Source organism: Oncorhynchus clarkii, chromosome 21, assembly GCF_045791955.1.
Source record: "Oncorhynchus clarkii lewisi isolate Uvic-CL-2024 chromosome 21, UVic_Ocla_1.0, whole genome shotgun sequence".
NCBI classification, from domain to species: Eukaryota; Metazoa; Chordata; class Actinopteri; order Salmoniformes; family Salmonidae; genus Oncorhynchus; species Oncorhynchus clarkii.
In genome coordinates this window covers 13,630,266-13,656,045 of record NC_092167.1, presented here as the reverse complement: position 1 = coordinate 13,656,045, position 25,780 = coordinate 13,630,266, and the positions used below count along the sequence as shown (strand labels likewise).

Genomic DNA, 25,780 nt, shown 5'->3' with positions numbered 1-25,780 from the left:
ATCTAGGTACTGCCCTAGATCTGACCCAGAGCACTGAGGTCAAAGATCAGTGCAGTGAACTGTGTGAGCCCCTCACTCTCTCGGCCCTGCTGGAGACTGCAGTCACAGTAACAGCACCAGGACAGGGGGCATTCCGCTACGGACAGACCGCCTACTGGAACGTGACCAACAGCTGTGAACTGCCGCCATGACTTCTGATGCCTGGACCTTTCAATGCATGCACGCAATAGCTGTTTGCCAACCATGTGTTGAAATTCAGCAATAAATACTTTATGGTTTAAATTATTTTTGGGACATATCAAGCCACTGTGTGTGTGTGTGTGTGTGTGTGTGTGTGTGTGTGTGTGTGTGTGTGTGTGTGTGTGTGTGTGTGTGTGTGTGTGTGTGTGTGTGTGTGTGTGTGTGTGTGTGTGTGTGTGTACTTTAAAGCACTACTTAAGAAGTTTTTGGAGAATCTGTACTTTACTTAAATATTTATATTAAACTTTTACTTTTACTTCACTACATTCCTAAAAAAAATGTTTTACACCAAACATCTTCCCTGACAACCCAAAGTACTCTTACATTTTGAATGATTAACATAACAGGAAAATTGTGTCAAAGGGTTGTTGTTTTGTGCAGATAATAGAAGCGAGTTCATTGTCCTACAGCATTCCCAATTGTTATTAGAGGGGCTGGCCCCGCCCAGAGTCGTCTGTTTACAGTATGACCCGCCCATTTCACCATATATCCTAGCAACTAGAACCTCAGGTCTTTCCTTATTGGTCATTGTTCGGATATCCGCCATATTCAAAGAATTTCAAACATCTGTCTACAGTTCTTATTATTTTTAAATAAATAGTTAGCTATTATTCTCACCTTCAACATTGATTTCTGGTTCTGCATTTCAAATGGAGGAAACCAATGAAGGACAGGTCCAAAGTTCGATACAAGAGAAACAGAATGACAGACCGAAGAGAAAGGCAAACAAGAAGAGGAAGTTCTCCGTCGATGATGAGACGTCCGGCGAGAGCAATAACAATACCAAATCAAGGTGAGACTAACGCTGCCTGAACTATTGAATGCACGCTATGAAACGAATAGAAATGTGTAAACTATATCTATGGTGTTAACATTACTTAGATAGCTAATGTTACGTTCTGTAACGTCAGTTGAATCTTTGTTCCAATGGCTAGCATGTGGCTGGCTGACGTTATAGTTCGAGCACGTAGTCATTGTTACACATTCCAGCTAACAAATCTAGGGAGAGGTGGACGTTTTCATGTTACCTGTAATGTTCCACTGATGTTTAAGTGTCCAGTTTCAGTTAGTTACAGGAACATTATACGTATGTTTGCAAAAACCTCCTGAGAATCAATATGCATTTGTTTTGGTGTTTGATTCCCTTATTGAAACGTGTCTAGAACATTAACATCTATTATAAACTGGTGGTTCGAGCCCTGAATGCTGATTGGCTGACAGCCGTGGTATATCAGACCGTATACCATGGGTATGACAAAACATATTTTTACTGCTCTAATTAAGTTGGTAACCAGTTTATAATAAATAGCAATAAGGCAGCCCTGGGTTTGTGTTATATGGCCAATATACCATGGCTAGGGGCTGTATCCAGGCACTCCACATTGCGTTGTGCTTAAGAACTAGCCCTTACCACACCTCCTCAGGCCTTATTGCTTGTTAAACTATAGTTTTGGCAAGTTGGTTAGGACATCTACTTTGTGCATGACACAAGTAATTTTTCAACAATTGTTTACAGACAGATAATTTAATTTATAATTCACTGTATCACAATTCCAGTGGGTCAGAAGTTTACATACACTAAGTTGACTGTGCCTTTTTAAACAGCTTGGAAAATTATGTCATGGCTTTAGAAGCTTCTGATAGGCTAATTGACATAATTTTAGTCAATTGGCGGTGTACCTGTGGATTTATTTGAAGGCCTACCTTCAAAATCAGTGCTTCTTTGCTTGACATCATGGGAAAATCAAAAGAAATCAGCCAAGACTCAGACCAAAAAAAATATAGACCTCCACAAGTCTGGTTCATCCTTGGGAGCAATTTCCAAATGCCTGAAAGTACCACGTTCATCTGTACAAACAATAGTACGCAAGTATAAACACCATGGGACTACGCAGCCGTCATACCGCTCAGGAAGGAGACGTGTTCTGTCTCCTAGAGATGAACGTACTTTGGTGTGAGAGGTGCAAATCAATCCCAGAACAGCAAAGGACCTTGTGAAGATGCTGGAGGAAACAGGTACAACAGTATCTATATCCGCAGTATAATGAGTCCTATGTCGACATAACCTGAAAGGCCGCTCAGCAAGGAAGAAGCCACTGCTGCAAAACCGCCATAAAAAACCCATATTACAGTTTGCAACTGCACATGGGGACAAAGATTGTACTTTTTGGGAAATGTCCTCTGGTCTGATGAAATAAAAATAGAACTGTTTGGCCATAATGACCATCGTTATGTTTGGAGGAAAAAGGGGGAGGCTTGCAAGCTGAAGAACACCATCACAACCGTGAAGCACGGGGGTGGCAGCAGTGTTGTGGGGGTGCTTTGCTGCAGGAGGGACTGGTACACTTCACAAGTGTGACATATCTCCCTGACATATTACATCATTTATGCAGCAGTATACAATTCATTTTTGGACTCACCTTGTGCTGTGCTCACTTAGGCCAAGAAGGACCGCCGTGCCACCTTCCTGTTCCAACTTTGTCATCAAAGTCTGGCATTCTTCTGGTTTTATGGTGCTTTCAAGAGAACTGGAAACTCTAGGTGGGGAAAAAGAAAGTTGAGTCAAAGTTGAGTCATGATGTTAGTGGTCTTCTGAATACCTGTTGTATTCAGCACACGTGACAAATAAACTTTGATTTGATTTCCCAGTTCCGAGTTTCCAGTTGTTCTGCAAGCGGCAGAAGTAATGCTGGATTGACAGCATGGCCAATGTTGAATGTTTATCATTTTAAGCTGTGGAAAAATACCCTTAAACCTAAACTTGGATTGCACATCCACTCCACATAATAATAGGCCTCATTGTTGAATTTGTTATTTCCAACTTGTTGTGTGATGTTTATGGCCGATGAGCCACGTTACGTTTTATCTGCAATTTCTCTTTATAATTTATCTTTATATGACAAGGATTAAAAGGATTTGCCAGTAGATTGTTGACTTGATTCATGATGATGAGGATTTTGAAAGTAAGATGTCAACATCAGTCCAATCAAAGCTACTGTAGGTATAATGTGATTTGATGTTATTTTATCTGTGGCCAATGACCTTGAGCCTTCCTGGATGGGCACTTCTAATGTAACTCTATTGCAGCACCCAAGGGACTTGAATTTTCAAGCTCTCCTTGTAGATTGTCCTCATGAGTGACAGAACACTTGAGTCAATCACGGCGTAACTAGAGAACATTACCAACCCCTACGCTCCGTATTTTCCTCTGGCCCAGCACCATAGAAAGCACTGAGCTAGGCTGAAACGCCTGCATTTTGGAGCTGCCTTACTCAAGAAAGCAAAAAAGAGACCAAGTTTGTATGCGGCTTCATTAACTCAATGACTTTTAAAACTTTTTTTATACATTGTTTGCGAACTGATATGTGTCACTTATTAATGGCAAAAATAACATGCAAAACAGGTTCTTCCCCACCTGCCCTGAATGACAGGTCGCCACTGGTGGTAACAGTCATATAAAACCCAGCCCTGAAAGGAAACTTAGACTGAAAATTATTTGTATGACATAGACCACACACTCACATGGATGTGCAGGAAGTGTGCAGTTTGGATTTGTCACTTCATGCACAAATGTATCATACTTTGACTAAAACTTTGACTCACTGACTTAAAGCTGCAATATGTCACTTTTATTGGGTGACCTGACCAAATTCACATAGAAATGTGAGTTATAGAGGAAGGCCCTAAAAATTGTCAAAGACCCCAGCCACAGACTGTTCTCCACTACCGCATGGCAAGCGGTACCGGAGTGCCAAGTCTAGGACAAAAAGGCTTCTCAACAGTTTTTACCCCTAAGCCATAAGGCTCCTGAACAGGTAATCAAATGGCTACCTGGACTATTTGCATCGTGTCCCCCCCCCCAACCCCTCTTTTACGCTGCTGCTACTCTCTGTTTATTATATATGCATAGTCACTTTAACTATACATTCATGTACATATGTACATACTCCTCAATTCTCAAATTGGGCCGACCAACCAGTGCTCTCACACATTGGCTAACCAGTCTATCTGCATTGTGTCCCACCACCCGCCAACCCCTCTTACGCTACTGCTACTCTCTGTTCATCATACATGCATAGTCACTTTAACCATATCTACATACTACCTCAATCAGCCCGACTAACCGGTGCCTGTATATACAGTGCCTTGCGAAAGTATTCGGCCCCCTTGAACTTTGCGACCTTTTGCCACATTTCAGGCTTCAAACATAAAGATATAAAATATGTATTTTTTTGTGAAGAATCAACAACAAGTGGGACACAATCATGAAGTGGAACGACATTTATTGGATATTTCAAACTTTTTTAACAAATCAAAAACTGAAAAATTGGGTGTACAAAATTATTCAGCCCCCTTAAGTTAATACTTTGTAGCGCCACCTTTTGCTGCGATTACAGCTGTAAGTCGCTTGGGGTATGTCTATCAGTTTTGCACATCGAGAGATGATGACATGAAATTTTTTCCCATTCCTCCTTGCAAAACAGCTCGAGCTCAGTGAGGTTGGATGGAGAGCATTTGTGAACAGCAGTTTTCAGTTCTTTCCACAAATTCTCGATTGGATTCAGGTCTGGACTTTGACTTGGCCATTCTAACACCTGGATATGTTTATTTTTGAACCATTCCATTGTAGATTTTGCTTTATGTTTTGGATCATTGTCTTGTTGGAAGACAAATCTCCGTCCCAGTCTCAGGTCTTTTGCAGACTTCATCAGGTTTTCTTCCAGAATGGTCCTGTATTTGGCTCCATCCATCTTCCCATCAATTTTAACCATATTCCCTGTCCCTGCTGAAGAAAAGCAGGCCCAAACCATGATGCTGCCACCACCATGTTTGACAGTGGGGATGGTGTGTTCAGCTGTGTTGCTTTTACGCCAAACATAACGTTTTGCATTATTGCCAAAAAGTTCAATTTTGGTTTCATCTGACCAGAGCACCTTCTTCCACATGTTTGGTGTGTCTCCCAGGTGGCTTGTGGCAAACTTTAAACGACACTTTTTATGGATATCTTTAAGAAATGGCTTTCTTCTTGCCACTCTTCCATAAAGGCCAGATTTGTGCAATATACGACTGATTGTTGTCCTATGGACAGAGTCTCCCACCTCAGCTGTAGATCTCTGCAGTTCATCCAGAGTGATCATGGGCCTCTTGGCTGCATCTCTGATCAGTCTTCTCCTTGAATGAGCTGAAAGTTCAGAGGGACGGCCAGGTCTTGGTAGATTTGCAGTGGTCTGATACTCCTTCCATTTCAATATTATCGCTTGCACAGTGCTCCTTGGGATGTTTAAAGCTTGGGAAATATTTTTGTATCCAAATCCGGCTTTAAACTTCTTCACAACAGTATCTCGGACCTGCCTGGTGTGTTCCTTGTTCTTCATGATGCTCTCTGCGCTTTTAACGGACCTCTGAGACTATCACAGTGCAGGTGCATTTATACTGAGACTTGATTACACACAGGTGGATTGTATTTATCATCATTAGTCATTTAGGTCAACATTGGATCATTCAGAGATCCTCACTGAACTTCTGGAGAGAGTTTACTGCACTGAAAGTAAAGGGGCTGAACAATTTTGCACGTCCAATTTTTCAGTTTTTGATTTGTTAAAAAAGTTTGAAATATCCAATAAATGTCGTTCCACTTCATGATTGTGTCCCACTTGTTGTTGATTCTTCACAAAAAAATACAGTTTTATATCTTTATGTTTGAAGCCTGAAATGTGGCAAAAGGTCGCAAAGTTCAAGGGGGCCGAAATACTTTCGCAAGGCACTGTAGTCTCTCCTCTGTTAGAGCCTCACTACTGTATATAGCCTCGCTACTGTTATTTTTCACTGTCTTTTTACTGTTGTTTTTATTTCTTTACTTACCAATTGTTCACCTAATACCTTTTTTGCACTGTTGGTTAGAGCCTGTAAGTAAGCATTTCACTGTATTCAGCACACGTGACAAATAAACTAGATCTGTCACTCCTTGAATGCGGTAGAAATGTTTTTGTGTGTTATTTCTATGCTCCCCGTTTCTAATTTAGGTTTTGTACACCAGCTTCAAACAATATTTTTGGTTATTGAAAATATACTGTATTGCACTATATATATTGCTTGTTTTGTCACAAACTGAAATGAGGCAAACTACAATTTTAGCAACCACGAAATGGCAGAGTGTTTTTTGCATATTGCACCTTTTAAGTCGTCGTGCAACAACATCTGACCTTTCAGCTCTATAAACTGAATTTCTACTGGTGTGGTCGTTTTATATTATATTTATCTTATTTTCTAGTAACCATTTTCTGTGTAACGTTGATGTAATATCTCCTAACCCTCAGAACTGGATACTGGAATATTTTTGCAATGTTCCAATGAAACTTGTCTTGAACATCAATATTGAACATTCAGAGAACATGGTAACCGCGTTCTGGGTAAGTTCTGTTTGACACATCATTGGAACATTCCTATGAAAACGTTTAGCTAATGACTTAATGAGACTCTTAAGTGAATGTTCTCTAAAAGTTTGTTAGCTGGGTAGCTATGTCATAGTTAGCCAGATCATTTAAAATAAAATATTATTAGGTAAATCGCTACCTTGCTAGTTATTTTGGCTACACTTAAAGCCTGTTAACAAGCAAACAAACTTATATTGCAGCTAGAATGGAGTGCTGGTTGCATAGTCCAAGTCCTTGGAAAAATGTTTTAGCTGGTTACTTTTGCATGTTCCCGTCAGGACCTAATCATCCATTTGCGTCAGCAGATGCCATAATTGTGAACTTTTACACAGACAGTCGGCTACAGATCACTAGTACTGCAAGTAATTGTGCACCACCGACAGTTTGCTGCAATACTGTAATACACCCTAGTTGACCACAGGGTGGCAGTAAATACCAACAAATTAATCAAGGAACCAGGAATAACAGTTGGTGTAGGCGTTTGATGGATGATAGATAGATACATGGAGTTTATTAGTCACATGTATAGGGACGCAGATGTAATTGCAGGCTACAGTGAAAATCTAATGTGCTGTGCTCCAACAGTGCAGGTCAAATAAAAAATCTATAAAAAGAAGAGTGACAAAATAAAAATGATGATAATATATACATACACATGTACAACTGTGGGGGCGGGGTAAGAGTGAATGAAACAGTAATATAAAAAAGAATACTATATACTTTACATATTTACTGTAGCAATGATAAATGTCCACTGGGGGTAGAATATCCATCAAGGGAAGGAAGTCCAGGGGACAGAGGTAGCAGGTAGCTAGCTGCCTTGTGACTGTTGAGCAGCCTGATGGTCTGGGGGTAAAAGCCAGTCTGACAGTTTTAGTCAGAGTTGGGACGTCTCAGGTATACCGTTTAGACTTTTCCTATCAATTAAATTCAAAGGGCTTTATTGGCAAGGGAAACGTATGCTGACATTGCCAAAGCAAGTGAAATAGATAATAAACTGTTAACAATGCTCTCAAAAGTTCCATAGGAATAGAGCCATTTCAAATGTCATAGTATGGCTATATATAGTGATGTAATTATGGGCAAATAGTTCAAGTGCAGAAGGGAAAATAATAAACATAAATCTGAGTTGTATTTGCAATGGTGTTTGTTCTTCACTGGTTGCCCTTTTCTTGTGGCAACAGGTCACAAACATTCCTGCTGTGATGACACTGTGGTATTTCACCCAATAGATATAGGAGTTTATCAAAATTGGATTTGTTTTCAAATTTTCTGTGGGCCTGCGGCGGCCTGTCTTCTTCTTCTCTTGAGAGCCAGGTCTGCCTACAGTGGCCTGTCTTCTTCTCTTGAGAGCCAGGTCTGCCTACAGCGGCCTGTCTTCTTCTCTTGAGAGCCAGGTCTGCCTACGGCGGCCTGTCTTCTTCTCTTGAGAGCCAGGTCTGCCTACGGCGGCCTGTCTTCTTCTCTTGAGAGCCAGGTCTGCCTACGGCGGCCTGTCTTCTCTTGAGAGCCAGGTCTGCCTACGGCGGCCTGTCTTCTCTTGAGAGCCAGGTCTGCCTACGGCGGCCTGTCTTCTCTTGAGAGCCAGGTCTGCCTACGGCGGCCTGTCTTCTCTTGAGAGCCAGGTCTGCCTACGGCGGCCTGTCTTCTCTTGAGAGCCAGGTCTGCCTACGGCGGCCTGTCTTCTCTTGAGAGCCAGGTCTGCCTACGGCGGCCTGTCTTCTCTTGAGAGCCAGGTCTGCCTACGGCGGCCTGTCTTCTCTTGAGAGCCAGGTCTGCCTACGGCGGCCTGTCTTCTCTTGAGAGCCAGGTCTGCCTACGGCGGCCTGTCTTCTCTTGAGAGCCAGGTCTGCCTACGGCGGCCTGTCTTCTCTTGAGAGCCAGGTCTGCCTACGGCGGCCTGTCTTCTCTTGAGAGCCAGGTCTGCCTACGGCGGCCTGTCTTCTCTTGAGAGCCAGGTCTGCCTACGGCGGCCTGTCTTCTCTTGAGAGCCAGGTCTGCCTACGGCGGCCTGTCTTCTTCTCTTGAGAGCCAGGTCTGCCTACGGCGGCCTCAATAGCAAGGCTATGCACTGAGTCTGTCTAAGCTTTCCTTAATTTAGGGTCAGTCACAGTGGTCAGGTATTCTGCCACTGTGTACTCTCTGTTTAAGGCCAAATAGCATCTAGTTTGCTCTGTTTTTTTGTTAGTAGTTTCCAATGTGTCAAATAATTATCGCTTTGTTTTCTCGTGATTTGGTTGAGTCTAACAGTGTTGCTTTGTGGGGTCTGTTTGTGTTTGTGAACAGAGCCCCGGGACCAGCTTGCTTAGGGGACTCTTCTCTAGGTTCATCTCTCTGTAGCTGATGGCTTTGTTATGGAAGGTTTGGGAATCTATTTCCATTTAGGTGGTTGTCGAATGGAACGCCTCTTTTCTGGATTTTGATCGTTAGCGGGTATCGGCCTAATTCTGCTCTGCATGCATTCTTTGGTGTTTAACGTTGTACACGGATATTTTTACAGAATTCTGCATATCTCTCTGGCCTACAGAACAGCAGATGATGTCTCATGAAGGGACTTTGCACTTCTTGTTCAAAGTCTCATAAAGATAGTGTTCCCTTCCGAGTCCAACCTCTACTGGTCCACATCTTGTAAGGAAGAAAATACTTGATTTGTTTATACTTTTTTAACCTTTCCTGTTTGCGTATACGCGTTATGACAGAAATAGTCTGTGAATTTCCCCAGGCTTTTAAATCAGACTTTTATCTTTTCAGTCAGACAGCAGACTGATAGAGCCAAAAATCCATTTTTATTTTGGGGTGATCAGTACTGAGAATGTTTATGTTGGCAAGTGGCACACTGGTAGGCTTTCCATGCTTTGTGCCAAAAGCCCCCTGCACACTGTTGGGAAAACTGTGACTATATAAATATGACCCTCATAGCCAACCCTGCAGGAAAACAAGGAGAGTGTTGCTCAGTGGACTTTGGACTACTAGGTAATAGGTGTGTGATTGAATGTTACCTTTTGTGACTATTGAGCTGCGTGCTCCTGTCTCAATCGTTATTCGCTGTCCTTCAGCCTCAATTATGTCAACATTTTCTGACTGCTACTTGCTTCCAGCCTATTCAGGTGTTTTTGACCCACAGAAGTGTGTAACGGGTCTACCTCTGCTTAAGAATCATACCCCTGCCCGTGACGTCCAATCACAAGCCCCAGGGACCGACCTTTGTCCTTTTTTACAATGGACAGGTGTCGTGGGAGCAGAATGGTCAGTAATGTTCTAGAAAAATAAACAACTAACTCTATAATGTCCTACAAACCTAGATTGTAAAACCATCTAGTTTTTAGACCCTTTAACAATAGCAATCAGGTGTATCAATGTAATGTATCCAATGTCACATTTCCAACCCACGATGAGCTGTTTAGAAAGCTGATACCAGCCATTGTGCTGGTGTGTGGGGCCTTTTTATGCATACGTGATTGATGTCACTTCATATTCACTTGGTCTTAGCAGTCAGCTTAGGGGCAAAGGCCACTTTCACTGTGCCAGTGTGTGAGAGCTGTTTGTGCTGTGAGTCAGTGGAAAGGCATCATAGTAGGCCCTGCCTTTGTTTGCCAGGTTAGTTTATGTACCACCCCACCTCCCGCTCCCCCGGCCTCCACTCTTCCAGTATTTATCATGAGTTTACTTCACCTGGGAAAAACTGTCTCTTGCCCCAGGTAAAGATTTCAGAGTAAATTACCTTCAGGCATGTACAGTCAGAGGGGTTTTTATGATAGAGAAGTATGTCAGGTGCACCACATTGCTAGGCTATCTCTGTTTTTAAAGTAGGTCAGCATCTGTAAACATCCGGTCCACACGGGTAAGATCAGATAAAAGGAGATCATGTCTAAAATAATAATTTGTTTTGTCATTGGGATGTTTTTTCATTTGAATGACCCAGGCTCCTCAGTGGCCCAGCGGTCTGAGGCACTGCATCTCAGTGCTTGAGGTGTCACTACAGACACCCTGGATCAAATCCAGGCTGTATCACCACCGGCCGTGATTGGGAGTCCCGTAAGGCGGCGCACAATCGGCCCAGCATCGTCCAGGTTTGGCCGGTGTAGGCAGTCATTGTAAATAAAAATTTGTTCTTAACTGACTTGCCTAGTTAAATAAAGGTTAAATAAAATATTTTAATTTACCGTCTGAACAACATTACATCAACATTACATCCCATCAACATTACAGCATCTGAAATAATAAATTTAGTCTAAGCTCAGGTGTGACTGTTATCTGGTGTGTGGGTCAGACATGTGAGTAAAAGCAATGCTGGCCTAATCACTCGAGGATGGTACATCTTTGATGTCATTTACTGTACAAAGTGTGCATCAAAGAGGAAGAGCCTTCAAAAACATCACATGATTAGACCTAAATCCTTTTAGGAAACACCTTTCCCAGTCTCTGGGTGGAATTATTTATTTATGTATTATTATTATTATTATTAAGGAGCTCTACAGGCATTATATTCTGCATTATTACATAATGTACCTTTTTTACTGTGTTTGTTTAGAATGGTGAGACCGAGGGAGAATGAGAGACTGGTAGTGATATGTGTGTTGTTGTACACACACCCCGTGTTGGGCTCAGGCCTCCATTCCCTGTATGTTTTGACCACTGTCTGAGAAATAGCCCTGCTCTGGCCATCCCCTGGCTTCTCCTGAGGGAACCACTGTGATTGTCTGGTGTTCCTGTGAAGCCCGGTTGCGTTCCTGAGACACTACCACCAGGCAGACAACAGTGAACCACCCAGGTTGTCTCAGCATCGCTTCATACATCTCCTCACACACCTGGTGTGTTCCTGGTGTCGACGGAACACACCGGTTCCCAGAACATAGAGTAACATAAAGCATCGTCTCACTTTATGAGCTCGTTGGCTGCCAGATGTCACTGGGATGTCTATTGGACAGGAATGTCTCACTCAGCAGAGACGTTCTCATAGCATCCTGTTGCTATACCTATCAGCCTAGTTATTACTGGTGTCTCTTCGGATTTGTTTCACATCCTGGTGCATTGTCAGATTGAATGGCATTTGAAATAATGTACACATTAACACACACACCCAAAGGTGTTCTCCTTGACAGTCGTCATAACCATCCTCCTCACCTCCATGCCGCAGCAGATCCAGTAACTAAACTCTCCCTCCTTTTCCCCACGTTATGGTGCGTTCCGTTGAATGTTGAGTCAAACCGATCATCCAGTTCAGGCTGTGGTTCTGTAGAAAGTGACTGTTTTTTTACTGCTTGACTCATGCAGGAGCAGCGCTGCTTGCCGTAGGTCTGTCGCTCACAATGCCTCTATGGTCTCTGCCACGACTGTCACTGACCACAGTCCTCATGATGGAAAATGGGGGAGGAGTGTGGTGTCTGCTGACCACCTGTAGTGACCTTTGACACCGCCAGTGCCACTCGGACACAATTCTCTCTTCTGCCCAGGTCTCTCTCTATCGCTCAATTCAAAGGGATTTATTGGCATGGTAAACATATGTTTACATTGCCAAAGCAAGTGAAATAGATAATGAACACAAGTAAAGTGAACAAATAATGAACAATACGCTCATAAAAGTTCCAAAGGAATAAAGACATTTCAAATGTCATATTATGGCTATATATGGTGTTGTAACAATGTGCAAATAAATAAACATAAGTATTGGTTGTATTTACTATGGTGTTTGTATTCACTGGTTGCCTGTGCGGCAACAGGTCACACATCTTGCTGCTGTGATGCACACCTGTGATATTTCACCCAGTAGAGATGGGAGTTTATCAAAATCGGGTTTGTTTTCAAATTCTTTGGATCTGTGTAAATTGAGGGAAAAATGTGTCTCTAATATGGTCATGCATTGGGCAGGAGGTTATGAAGTGCAGCTCAGTTTTCACCTCATTTTGTGGGCAGTGTGCACATAGCCTGTCTTCTCTTGATAGGCCACGGTAGGCAAACCTGGCTTTCTCAATAGCAAAGCTATGCTCACTGAGTCTGTACATAGTCAAAGCTTCCCTTCATTTCTTTTTCTTGTTGACTTTTCTCTCCCATCCCTCTCTTTTTCCTTGCCCTTATTCCCTACAATCTACTTTCCACCTTTTTAGTCCTATATTTTTCTTCCTGTTTGACGTGTCTGAACTCCCTATGTTCTTCGCTCTCGCACTCTTTCTCTCGCTCTCTTTTTCTCACTCACTTACACTTAGGGAATTCCTCCACTGTCCTCTAGGCCTCCGCTACTAGCCGTACTGATTCTGAGTGCAGACCACATAGGAAGCGGTGGAGTGACACTACAGCTGTGGTCAGTGCAGTCTGCCCTTCACTATAGACAAGTGCTGTGTCACTGCACAATGCCACCTGTAGCAACGAGGCAGGAAGGCCAACGGAATCACTGGAATGACTTGGCCCAGTAACAGCAGTACAACAGGAACACATGCTAGAGACAAGTGGTTCAGAGGAATCGAGGAAAGAATGTCAGGATTGTAGAGGTTGATTTCCTTTTGAGGTCTCAATATATTAACACCATTATCCCTAATCTGTTTTCAGATATGATCTGGTTTATATTGGAACATATTGTTGACGGTTTCAGAAGATATCGAAGTAACACCTTGACATTAACTCAAACCCAAACCATGTGGAAACGGGTCTTTTGAAAGCCATCAAATTGGGCTTCATCACTCATGTGGGTTGTTATCAGCGTGTGACAGGGCCATAATAGAAATGGTTAGCAGATGTAGCGTAATGCTTGTGCTTCTAGATTGAACAGGTAATATCTAACAATTCCACAACAAAGCCTAATACACACAATCTAGTAATGGAATGGGAGGAGAATATATAAGTATAAAATAATGGATGAGCGGTGACAGGAGTCTAAGATGCAATAGATGGTAAAGAATAGATAGTGAAGGATACAGTATATACATATGAGGTGATATGTAAACATTCTTAAAGTGACTTGTGTTCCATTTATTAAAGTGGCCAATGATTTCAAGTCTGTAGGTAGGCAGCCACCTCCTCTGTGCTAGTGGTGGCTGTTTAGCAATCTGATGGCCTTGCGATTGGAAAACAGCTTCTATCTCTCTGTCCCAGCTTTGATGCACCTGTACCGACCTCGCCTTCTGGATGGAAGGCAGTGGCTCGGGTGGTTATTGTCCTTGACAATCTTTTTTTGTCTTCCTGTGACATCGGGTGCTGTAGGTGTCCTGGAGGGCAGGTAGTTTGCCCCCGGTGATGCGTTGTACAGACCGCACCACCCTCTGGAGAGCCCTGCGGTTGTGGACGGTGCAGTTGTCGTACCAGGCGGTGATGCAGCCCGACAGGATGCTCTCAATTGTGCACCTGTAAAAGTTAGTGAGGGTTTTTGGCCACATTTTTTCAGCCTCCTGAGGTTGAAGAGGTGCTGTTGCGCCTTCTTCACACTGTCTGTCTGTGTGCGTGGGCCATTTACAGTTTGTCGGTGATATGTACACCGAGGAACTTAACGTTCCACCTTCTCCACTGCTGTCCTGTTGATGTGGCTAGTGGGGTGCTCCCTTTTGCTGTTTCCTGAAGTCCACGGTCAGTTCTCGCCCTCGTCAGGTTATCGTCAATGATCAAATATAACCTGATGTATAATCATTGAGAACCTGATAAGGGCGAGTATTGTATTTGAGGTGTTACATGAGGTTGGTGGTGACCAGTATGGAGCAGTGGGCCGGCATCATCTGTGTTTCCTAAAAAGCACCCCCCGCTTAGACTCTCAGCAAACAAACTTGCAACAGGAGGCAACAGTTGCTTCCTTCCCCCAATTAGGAAAGGGGTGGGTAGGGTCCTCCTACACATGTGAGAGGGGTAGGCTGTCTGTCCTATAGATAGCGAGAGAGAAGAGTATTGTGAGGACATCTTGGAGACCTGGTAACCCTGTGTGTGCTGCACAGAGAGTGAGGGGTGAAGGGCAGTTCTCTGACTGGGTCTACTCTGCTGGGTGTCTATCCTAGCTGGCCGTCTGAGGATGCAGCGAAGGGGACATCACTATGGCTACAGCAGGCTGTGGTATGTACCAGAGTCGATACTCCCATACACCGTGTGCCACAGACGTATACGGTGGCACCTGAGCATGACTCTGTCTGAATGGGTCTTTGGGGAAGGCACTGAATGACTGAGTAATTGTGTTTCTGAGGCACTTCCTGCACTACCATGATTGAGCGTTCACAAGGCAGGGGTGAGCTTGCGTTCTTGCATGCAGCATTGGACATTGTGGTATTGTGTGGTTGTTACCTGGTGGACTTGTGGTGGTGTGCTATGTCATCTCGTGCCCTGAGATGTAACGGTCTTAGTAGTGTCACCTTTTTGAATTTGGGTGTAGGGTATGGTGTTATTCATGTTGAACAAGCAATCATTTCCTGCTCTTTTTCTTTTCCATCTTCGTCTTGTAGGCCAGGACTGAGAAGAGGGAGCTCCTTCACCTTCCTCACCCCTGGACCTCAATGGGACTTCAGTCTGGTGAGTACAGCCTCCATCCAGCTCTTGTTTTTGTGTCTCCCTGTTCCCTCACAGAACCTCGGGTCATTCCACTATCCTCCCCATTTTGTCCTGGCATTGTTTGGGACGATTATGGCTATCCGGCCTGTTTGTGCGGACAGAGAGTGCCTGTCCCTGTTATAACTCTGTCATAACTGTCTGTTTTGGCTTCAAATCTGGCCTTGGTTGTTTTTAAACAGGCACGGAAGCAAATGGACCTGTTCATTCTCAAAGCTGTAAAGTTCCTCTGACTTGGACCACAGATACTGACACTGTGCACTTAAGTTTAGGAAAAAGTAATTTATTAGTAAACGATAATGACAAATGACTGATCCACTTTGGTCTTAAGGTTTTGAGGGGAGGTTTGGTCTGCATCTTGGATGCATCCGGCATCACCTGTGTATCGTTATCCAGAACATAGTCCATTACTCCATAGTGGAGGATGGTGTCACTATTACACATGTATTACTCATCTGGAATCTGTATAGTTCATGATAACCTTGATTGCCAAAAATAAAGGCATTCGAACTAAACCTTGAATCGCTCATGCAGCATCAGAAACCCTGTAAACTGATGATAACTATGCATGCATGCCAGTGCAGTTTGTTTAGGCAACTCGCAATCACCTCTGTGTGAGAGGTGACGTAAGCCCTCTGCAGGTCCATCTGATCCTCCATTCAGGAGTGTTTTAATTGCATGACACCCTCACAGCTGATGCCAGGCACAAGACAGACTCCCCACACTACCCAGTGATCCAACAGTGAACAAACAAGAAAAATCTTCCTGTTTCTATTTCCCCTTCAACATAATGGAATCAACATAGATATTGTTCCTCTTTGATTGGCTGGCCTGCTGTTTACAGTAAAACCTAGACCTAAATACGATCGCTGATTGGAAACAGAGTTGAGATTAGAGACAGGAACTGAACGACAAGGCCTGGACTATTCCAGGGTTTATGAGTGAACCCCAGCTGAAACCCTATCCATCGTTCAACTGAGTCGGGGAGAGGAGATGAAAAGCAGGAGGGATAGAGGAGAGGAGGACAGAGGCTCTTCATCTCGTGCCAAACGTTGCCTTTGATTCCACAAATGTTCTTTAACTGGCACGCTTAGCTCAACCACTACAAGCATACGGCGCTTGTTACCTAGCCCCCCCCCCCCCAACGACTCCACTATTATCTCCCCTTTATAAATCTACCCAAAGAGAGAGAAGTATAGACAGACAAGAAACTGTGGGCTCCTTTCTTCTCCTTTGTCTCCCATCCCCTCTTATCTCTACCTTGAAACTTGAATAAGGTCAGGAGGATCCTGTGCTTTGATGGGGGTAGGTAGGGGACTTTCTGGAGACTGGGGCGGGCATAGTACAGTTTAGGTAGCAGTGTTTAGGTGGGGGGGGGCTGTAGTGTTTTTCATATTATCTCAGACTACATTAGCAAGGCCTCAGGGCTGTTCTGTAATGTTGAGAATGTGATTTAGGTTTCCATCTCTGCGAAAAAAAACAGCCGCTCAAACCCAACTGCTGTTGTATGAATGTAGGCAGGTAATTAATAGGAAGGATGGCAGCTTTTTTGTCTCTCCCAGCGACGTGTTCAGACAGCCAGAATGTCAGTCCGCATCGCTTTCCATGCAAACGTTCCCACTTCAAACAGGTGTGTGTGCCTAGGAATTGAGATTTGTATTTTGATGTGCCTATATGCGTGTCCCTGTGTGTAAGTGCAAGCACCCTAATTCAATGACATCAACATTCACCTACCCAGCACATACCAAAAGACTGAGGTGGGGCACTAAGTATGATCACTGATTATCATAGTCTCTATTCTAGTATCTCTTGAGAGTCCATGGCATTCTTTAACACAGTGTCGACCCCGCTGCCCCCACCTTTTTCTAGGCCTACCTACCTCATAGCTTTGCTTTGCGCTGGTAATTACATAGAGCCTGCCAGGTTGTATATTCTGGCAGCTGACCAGGTCATGGTTTTATGGTGCCATTATCACATGACGCACACAAACAGGCCAGCACAATAAGTAAGTGTGTGTGTGTGTGTGTGTGTGTGTGTGTGTGTGTGTGTGTGTGTGTGTGTGTGTGTGTGTGTGTGTGTGTGTGTGTGTGTGTGTGTGTGTGTGTGTGTGCGTGTGTGTGTGTGTGTGTGTGTGTGTGTGCGTGTGTGAATAAAGAACTCCACTGTTGCCTCTGTCCCAACTCCCACTCTGCCCTTTCTACACTTCTCTCCATCTTCCCTCTACCACTCTCTCCTTCTCTCACTGTGTCAAGCAGAACATGCTTAACAAATATCACCTAGTTCTTTACAGCTAATCCCACGTGACATTAATGCCCATTTTTTTTCTCAGGCCTACGCTGGGTTTGTTTAAAAGTTCAGTTTAGCCTAGCCCGTGACGTCATGGTAATGTAAAACTGTATCATTTGCATGGGCGACAGCAGTCAACAGACTCAACGAACTGCCCTCAAACAAGCCCCGTTGCCTGGGGGAGGCTCTGAAGAGAAGACCCCTCTAGCCCAGACTTCCATTGCATCGGCATTAGGTTCTAGGTTGGGGCGGCAGGCAGCCTAATGGTTAGAGTGTTTGACTAGTAACCGAAAGGTTGCAAGATCGAATCCCCGAGGTGACAAGGTAAAAATCTGTCTTTCTGCCCCTGAACAAGGCAGTTAACCCACTGTTCCTAGGCCGTCATTGAAAATAAGAATTTGTTCTTAACTGACTTGCCTAGTTTTAAAAAAATGAGCTGAGGAACTTCTACATTATGCCTCTAGTCCAGTGTAAACTTTCCATCTAACCTGGCCCACCCTTTTGATGATTTAATCAAAAATCTGACCCAAAACCCATCGTTATTTTAAAAGCTAGCCTAGCACTATGCAGTTAAGCCCTCTGATGATAGTAACAAAACATTAAAAGGAGTTTTCTCTGATCAATCACTTGAATTCCTTTCGAATGGGGATCAGCTTAATGATTAGTCGTTTAGTCACCAGCTGATTAAAGACACTAGTCTAATTGGCTAATGAGCCTTTTTTTATAGCTAGTTGATAAATGGCTACACTGTAGCCTTTTGATCAGATTTCCAGTTTCAGTCTCCTTTTACTGTCAGCTCTACTATAAACAAGAGTTGAATTGATTGATCCATTATCCCACTTCCCTCATTAGCTTCAGGAAAGGTCCTAACTGCCTCAATTAGACTACCTTTTTTAAAAAACTGACTGTGTGGAAACTACTGTATTCAACAGCTGTAGCACTCAATGAGAATCCCTTGATTAGGAGCTGTAGTGTTGCACAACTCTCTCTTCGCCAAAGCACTGTTCACTCCCCTTAGTGGGCTAGCTAATCATCTAGCCTCGTTCTCTCATCTGGAGCATTGCATATGTAGGCCCCTTGTGTCCCCTTGTAATTTGCGAACCATGCAAATTCACATATTCTTACCTTGTGTGATCAGATATTGCACAAGGTGTTCTCTTTATATTACACAATGTATTCTCTTTTCTGTAGGAAAGCTAACAGGTTTGAGGAAGAAATGGCCATTTACCCCCTTCAAAACCAACTATTCATAACAACTACCTCAACATACAGTCCTACCCTGTCCGGTCTGTCACCCTGCACACCGGTGGTCACTTCTTGGCTTCCTAAATGCCCTGTGATGGCCCTCTACTTCCTCCGTGGTTAATGTGCCCTAATGACAGCACCCTAAGAGCCCCGGCAGTCAGGCGACGCCAGCGCTCCTCCAGCCTTTACAACCCTAGTCTCATACACACAAACTCTGGGCCAGACCTCATCTCACCTGCCAGCTGGTCTTCTCCCCAGGTGTTCAAGTGCTCTTGTGCTTCATTAACCCTTTCCTGTTCCCAATGGAACCTCCAGGGGTGAACATTGTCCCTGGGGCAATAGGGCTTAGCAATGGGGCAGTTCTTCTCTTCACTGGGGCTAATCTCAAACCAATGAGACCAGGATGGGACAGGGTAATGGAGAAATGGGGTGGTTGTCTATTCTTGTTGAACTATTTCTGACATCAGAGAGCAGCTGGAGTCCAGACGAGATGTAGTCGTTTTGTGTGAATTGGAGAGACTTGGGCTCCCGAGTGGCGCAGCGGTCTAAGGCACACTCAGTGCAAGAGGCATCACTACAGTCCCTGGTTCGAATCCAGGCTGTATCACATCCGGTTGTGATTGGGAGTCCCACTCATGAGTGTCTGTGTGTAGCTATTTGGGTATCTGCCTAAGAGTGTCTGTGGTAAGTTTCTGTCTAAATTTGATTATAATAATAATAATAATCTAATAATCTCATTTCCATCTGTCCCCAGAAGCGGAAGATCAGAGAGAAGGATGACTCTGATGCAGTCAGCCTGTGCAGCTTTGACTTCAAGGTAAAACACACAATGAACCGTCCCATAACACTGAACCCTATATTGAGTTCACAATATAGATACCCTGAACCCGCATTACTGATCCTAGATCAGTTTGTCAAGGTGACGCACTCAGTTCTGTAAACTGTTGTTGTCCCCAAGAGTTGTTGACATTCATGAATGTACGAGAAATGGCAATCTAGACGTAGAATGTCATTGCAATGGATCATTTGGTGCCAACATGGAGGACAGTTTCCTGACCTCTGTATATCTTTGGCTGAGGTCTGAAGAAGCTAGGTCTATAGGCTATCCAAAGTCTAGCCCCATCCTGTTTGTGATACTTGAGCATATCACTGAAAACCATCCAGATAAGGACCGTGTTTGTTTACAGCAACCACCACAACACTCATCAACTCATGTTCGGGGACTTTTATCACCCGATCTACTGTAGTTACTATGATTCTTGTTTTTCGTCAATTGACGATCAGAACTCGTTGGTTGGAAAACATCCTTGTAATGTGGGTCTATTGTCTATTGGTGTTTCTGACACACCCTAGGCCTGTCACCAGTATTCCAACGTGGGATGATTTTCTTAGTAATGCTCTATTTCCACAGAGGTTTCATTATTACACTCGATCTGGAGGCGAAGGAAAAACACACTTGTTTAGGCGAGGTGCTGGCTAGCAGAGTAGAACACTTGGTAAAGAAAAGGACAGCCGCAATTATTGAATAACCATTGTTTGGACAGACAAACTGTCTTCATCAGGGTATACTTATCACACTCAAAACATAACAAGCACTCTTCTGAGTAATCAGACGATTAATCGTACCCTGTTCAATTTCTCACAAACCACTATGACAGGCCACATTTCCAGTGAACACTTTTTTACTTTTGATGACAAAATGGAGGACATTAGTCCGTTCCTACCCAGCAGAGCCTAATCTTGTGTTTTTTGATCGCTTCTAATTACTTCAGTAAAATGTTTGGGTCAGAGATGACTTGAAAGCTGAGGGTGGCCTGATGAGACTGTTGATAGTAGTGCATTAAAAAGATTTGCACCATCACAGTTTCTAAACAACCCCACATCATTATGCTCAATCAGATTTGAGCCATATCACTGGCAGTCTCTATACAGATACTTGTTATTGTCCTGTAGCATCGCATGTTTGACATTTTGAGGTGGATTATAGGCTGGTCTATATTTATCTATACCAGGGAACCCTGTCGGTGTCTCGACTTACTTTCTAGAGTTAAAATACTAGAATAAACAGGGTGCGGTTTAAAAATGTGGTTGTGCATAAGCAGTTGCTCTTATGTCAGTCACTGATAGTCAGTCAATTAGCTCATGTCCGCTAATATTTTTTGAGACTGCTAAATTAGATTAGCTGTCAGCTATCTGAACTGAACATGTCCCATGTTTCATGAGCTGAAATAAAAGATCCCAGAAATGTTCCATACGCACAAAGCGCATTTCTTTCAAATTTTACACTCAAATATGTTTACATCCCTGTTAGTGAACATTTCTCCTTTGCCAAGATAATCCAGCCACCTGACAGGTGTGGCATATCAAGAAGCTGATTAAACGGCATGGTGTTACACAGGTGCACCTTGTGCTGGGGACAAATGTGCAGTGTTGTGTCACAACACAATGCCAAAGATGGCTCAAGTTTTGAGGGAGCATGTAATTGGCATGCTGACTGCAGGAATGTCCACCAGAGCTGTTGCCAGAGAATTGAATGTACCATAAGCCGACTCCAATGTCATTTTAGAGAATTTGGCAGTAAGTCCAACCGGCCTCACAACCGCAGACCACATATTTGGCGTTGTGTGTGGGCGAGTGGTTTGCTGATGTCAACGTTGTGAACAGAGTGCCCCGTGGTGCAGATTATGCCATGCCGTGTCTCTGTTGCTTCATTCATTCTATGATCCTTGCCTGAGATTCCAACACTTTCAAGGTTGAACTGATTTCGGTTGTGCTGATTTCAGTCTCCTCGTGGTATTATGATGGGATGGACTATGGTGGAATGGAAGTGTGGATACAGACGTAATCCTGTCTGTCATTCAATTGTATAAAAGTATTGTTTTTCCACTGTGTTATTGGTGAGTTGTTAGACTGTCAGAATGACCACTTCGCGATCAGAGTTATTGTAACACAAGGTACATCCATGCTTCAGTACAGGACAGCCATGCTGTGTACTGAGATCTAGCAGCCAGATTCACTTTGAAATTGGACCTCCATCCATGTCCCGAGGACGTCGGGAGATGCCTTCAAAACCTTGCTAGGGCATTTTGGATGGAGATGGTGGATGGGCGTAAGCCACAAGCTGTGTGTTGAATCCCAGTGCTAGACAGTCGTTTTACATTTGTTTGTTTTAACCTTATCCCAAACCTTAACCTTGTTAGTTCTAGATCTGTCATTCTCATTGAAATCAGGTTTAAGACGTAGTGTATATGTGCTCTATTTCTATATCTATCTGCTTCCCATTCTTGAGTTTCATTTTTGTGTCTTTTACTTTCGGCTTTGTACACCAGCGTCAAACAGCTGAAAATACAATATTTTCGGGTTCTTAAAAATATATTTCACAGCGGTTTAAATGGTACAATGATTCTCTACACTTAACTGTTGAGTTGTTTTTTGTTGTTTTAACCCTATCGCTAACTCTTAACTTAACCGTTCAGAATGAGAGACCACAGCCGTGCAACCCCAGATGCAGCTGCTCCAGTAGGAGAAACCCAGGGTGTCCAAAACACTTAGACTTTTTACGTTCGACGCAACTTCTAAATTTTACATTTGGAGAAACATTTGCAGTGCAGTGATTTTTTTTTTTTTTTTTTTTAAGCAAAGGTTGAAGGCTCTTGTAGTGTATGACTGAGGTCAAACCACTCACTGACTCACACTAAACACGATCAAAACAAGATTATGCTACACTGGGGAAGAACGGACTAATTACAATGAACTTGCCAAGTGATATTTCATAGACGTCCTAGTTTGGCAAGGATGAAGAGAGGAATGACTCACTGAACCACTCCTCTGTCATCAAAAGTATGTGTTTACTAGAAATGTGGCCTGTCATAGAGGTTTGGGACAAATTGAACAGGGTACTATTATTAATCTGATTAGAAAAATCTGCCGTTGTGTCCTTGAGCAAGGCACTTAACCCTAACTGCTGCAGTAAATCGCTCTGGATAAGAGAGTCTGCAAAATGACAAAAAATGTCAAATGAACTAATTCGGCTGCTAGGTGAACAGTCTACTCTGGCAAATGGTCTTTGTTTAATAAAGTTAGCTCAAAGCTGAATCAATGTCTGCATACTAGATCACATCATGATTCTAAAATAACTGAGTATAATAGTGTATTATAGATTTACTGTAAGACAAAAAAACACCACCTCATTTCTTATGATATTTCAGGATGATTGTGTGACTTGTTGCCTTTTTCTCTCATGTGGCCAGACCTTAACAACGTGCTCCAATAGGCTAAATATGTGCTTTGACTGAAACTAAACACAGGCATGCTACAGTTTGCTAACCCATCTTCTGGAAAATCTGCCCGCTGTCCATAATTCTAAACCACACTGTAGGCTACTTCAGGACAACGCTGTACAACTCCAGAAGAGCTAAATGTTTCTCCTCATGAAACTGATTGAGATCCAATAGTTGGCTGTTTCACCCCCCCCCCCCCCCCCAGAACGTGATTCGGATCTTCAGCTCTGGGGAAAAGGGTCTATGCAGGGACGGGGCGGTTACCTATAGATTCGCAGTCTCGGCCTATTCTCAAACCTGTTGCACCAGATCTGCTCCCATCCCCTGCACATGTCCCCAAATCCAGCTTCAATCTGCTCCCATCCCCTGCACATGTCCCCAAATCCAGCTTCAACCCCCCCCCCCCCCCCCCCTCCCCCTGCTGTCTGGCTCTTTGGCCGAGGTGGAGGGGGTTGAGGCAGGTAAACAATCTATGAACAATAGGCTGCTTCTATTGTTCTATAGTTCTCTGCCCCCCCTCCTCCTCCTCACCCCTCCAGGTTTGACCTGCCAACTGCACGCTCGCCCAGAGAACCGAAATGTTGCCACAATAAAAACCGTTCGGGGGGTTGAGTACCTGACTAGAAGGTGTTTGCTGTAAATGCTGCACACTTGCATTGTGTACTGCCAGTCCTGGCTGGAATCAGGGTTCCTTGAAAAACCTGAAGCCACAAGTTGTAACTTTCCAAGCTTCTTTGACCGCCCCTTTTTTTTGTGTGTGTGTGCGTGCGTGCGTGCGTGTGTGTGTGTGTGTGTGTGTGTGTGTGTGTGTGTGTGTGTGCGCGCGCGCTATGAATGTGGCATTGATCAGTGTCATGACAAACCTGTGGTTCTCGGTTACCTCCACACTGTTTGGTAGCAACCAGAGATGCCTGGGTTGTGTGCACTGAGTAAAACTCACTTAAGTAAACTATTGAGTAGCAGGGGATGTTTGTCTGGTGTGAAGTATATTGCTTGTATTGTGTTTAATGGCTGCTCTCTGATGGTTTTAGTGGGGCACTGCTGGATAAGACACCCTGTCCTCATAGCCCCTCCAATAGCTGCTGAAGAGACAGACTACTTTAGTTGTTATATGTTGGTTGGCGGTAAGGCAGAGGAATGAGGGACAGAGAGAGGAATGAAGACCACAGGAAATTGGGAAACAGGTAGAGGTGGGGAAGAATGGAGAGAACAAAGGAGGCACATTCCAAATAGTAAGAAATGGGGCAATACAGGAGTTGGTGTATCAGAAACGAAACTGTTTTTGTTTGAGTGGGCCAAGAGAAAGGGAAACAATCTGGCAGTGCCTGGGCTTGATATGATCACACTAAAGCCGTGATTCACTATAGTATATGAACACCCGTAGGCCTATTCTCTGCCTGCCTGCTCAAATAAGGACTCACAGACCAAATGTGTATATAGGGAGGAATAATCCACTAATATCAGATTCATTCCATCTATTGTACCTAAACTCCTGCACCAAACTCCCACCACCAGGGGGCAATGGTTCCACCACTTGTTGAGTGAATTAGTCCCTTTGGAAAGTGTTGGCTGGTATGCTTTCCCCAGAACTCTAATTTAACACTAGCCTTTTCCTGTACTGCCGATGTGGAGGGCATGTTCAGTTCAGTCCGAACTGTAAGCCCCAGGGCTCTGTTTGTTCCTGTCAGGGAGGTACCGCAGAAGAATAGAGGCTAACGCTATGGCTGGGGTGACTCACTCCTGCCTGCCTGTGTGTGTGTGGGGATGATAGTAAAGTGTGTGTGAGAGGGTAGTATTAAGTAAGTGTGTATGAATACACATTTGTTTGTCAGACCTTTTTATTAGAGCTGACTGGGCGTTTGGGCCCGGTGGGTTGAGCAATTTTTGTGTTTGTTGCGTTCACGGCCCACCCACAGGTGATGGCCCAGACAGAGGGGTGGCTCAGCCTCCGGTATCCCCACACGGAGTGACTAACACTGAAATGCACAGCATTGTTTTCCCTGAGTCTGGATGATTGCATGAAAAAAAGACTATTTTCCTGTATACACAGACATTCGCATACAATCAATCATGACTTTCTGCACTGAAAATGTACACTGGGGCAGTGGTGTGTTTTATAGTCCATCTCCTCCAGATTGTCTGTATCCTGGTTCATTTTCCAGCAAACAGACATTTAGTAAATGTTATTATTCAGTCTTATCTGAATAATCATTCACACCATCGTCCCTTCTGGCAAACTGCTCTCCCTTTTTCACAAGTAATCCAGTCATCACCCAAATCAACATGTAGTGAGATTTCCCCCCGTGGGCTGTTATTTACCATTTGATTCCTTGCCCGGAGGTGTGAATCCTAGCCACTAGTTGGGTTAGTTTGTGGAGTGGACTCTGCTTGTGGAGTGATGTATGCCAGACTGTCAGAGACCACTTGGTATAACATGATCGGTTTTACCTCAGAGTAAACAGTCCTGATGAACACATTCCCAACCATGGTGCCAGTCCTCATGTAGTTTAGCAACAATAACCCATCTGGGCTCTCTCACTTCTGTTACCAAACACACACTCACACTCACTCACACTCACACTTTCTCACTCTCACACATGCTTAGTTGCATATGTCCTGTTTCACACCTCAGTATTGGTACAGGAGGGTGAATTCAAGCCTTCACATTGGTTTAATTTGTTTACCACACACACACACACACACACACACACACACACACACACACACACAGACCGGCTAAATAACTAGCCAGGTTTTACATCCCTTCTACCACATAGCACC

The 25,780-nt window shown here is 43.8% G+C and overlaps 1 protein-coding gene across 1 annotated transcript in view; it reads left to right on the top strand.

Moving 5' to 3' along the window:
* The first annotated feature begins 798 nt into the window (after positions 1-798).
* LOC139378603 (neuroepithelial cell-transforming gene 1 protein-like) overlaps positions 799-25,780 on the top strand; it is a 35,470-nt gene continuing 10,488 nt past the window's right edge. Inside the window, exons 1-3 of the mRNA XM_071120919.1 lie at positions 799-1,033; positions 15,086-15,152; positions 19,474-19,536. Coding sequence (XP_070977020.1) covers positions 891-1,033; positions 15,086-15,152; positions 19,474-19,536 — 273 coding nt within the window. The 5' untranslated portion in view covers positions 799-890. The remainder of the gene's footprint in view (positions 1,034-15,085; positions 15,153-19,473; positions 19,537-25,780) is intronic.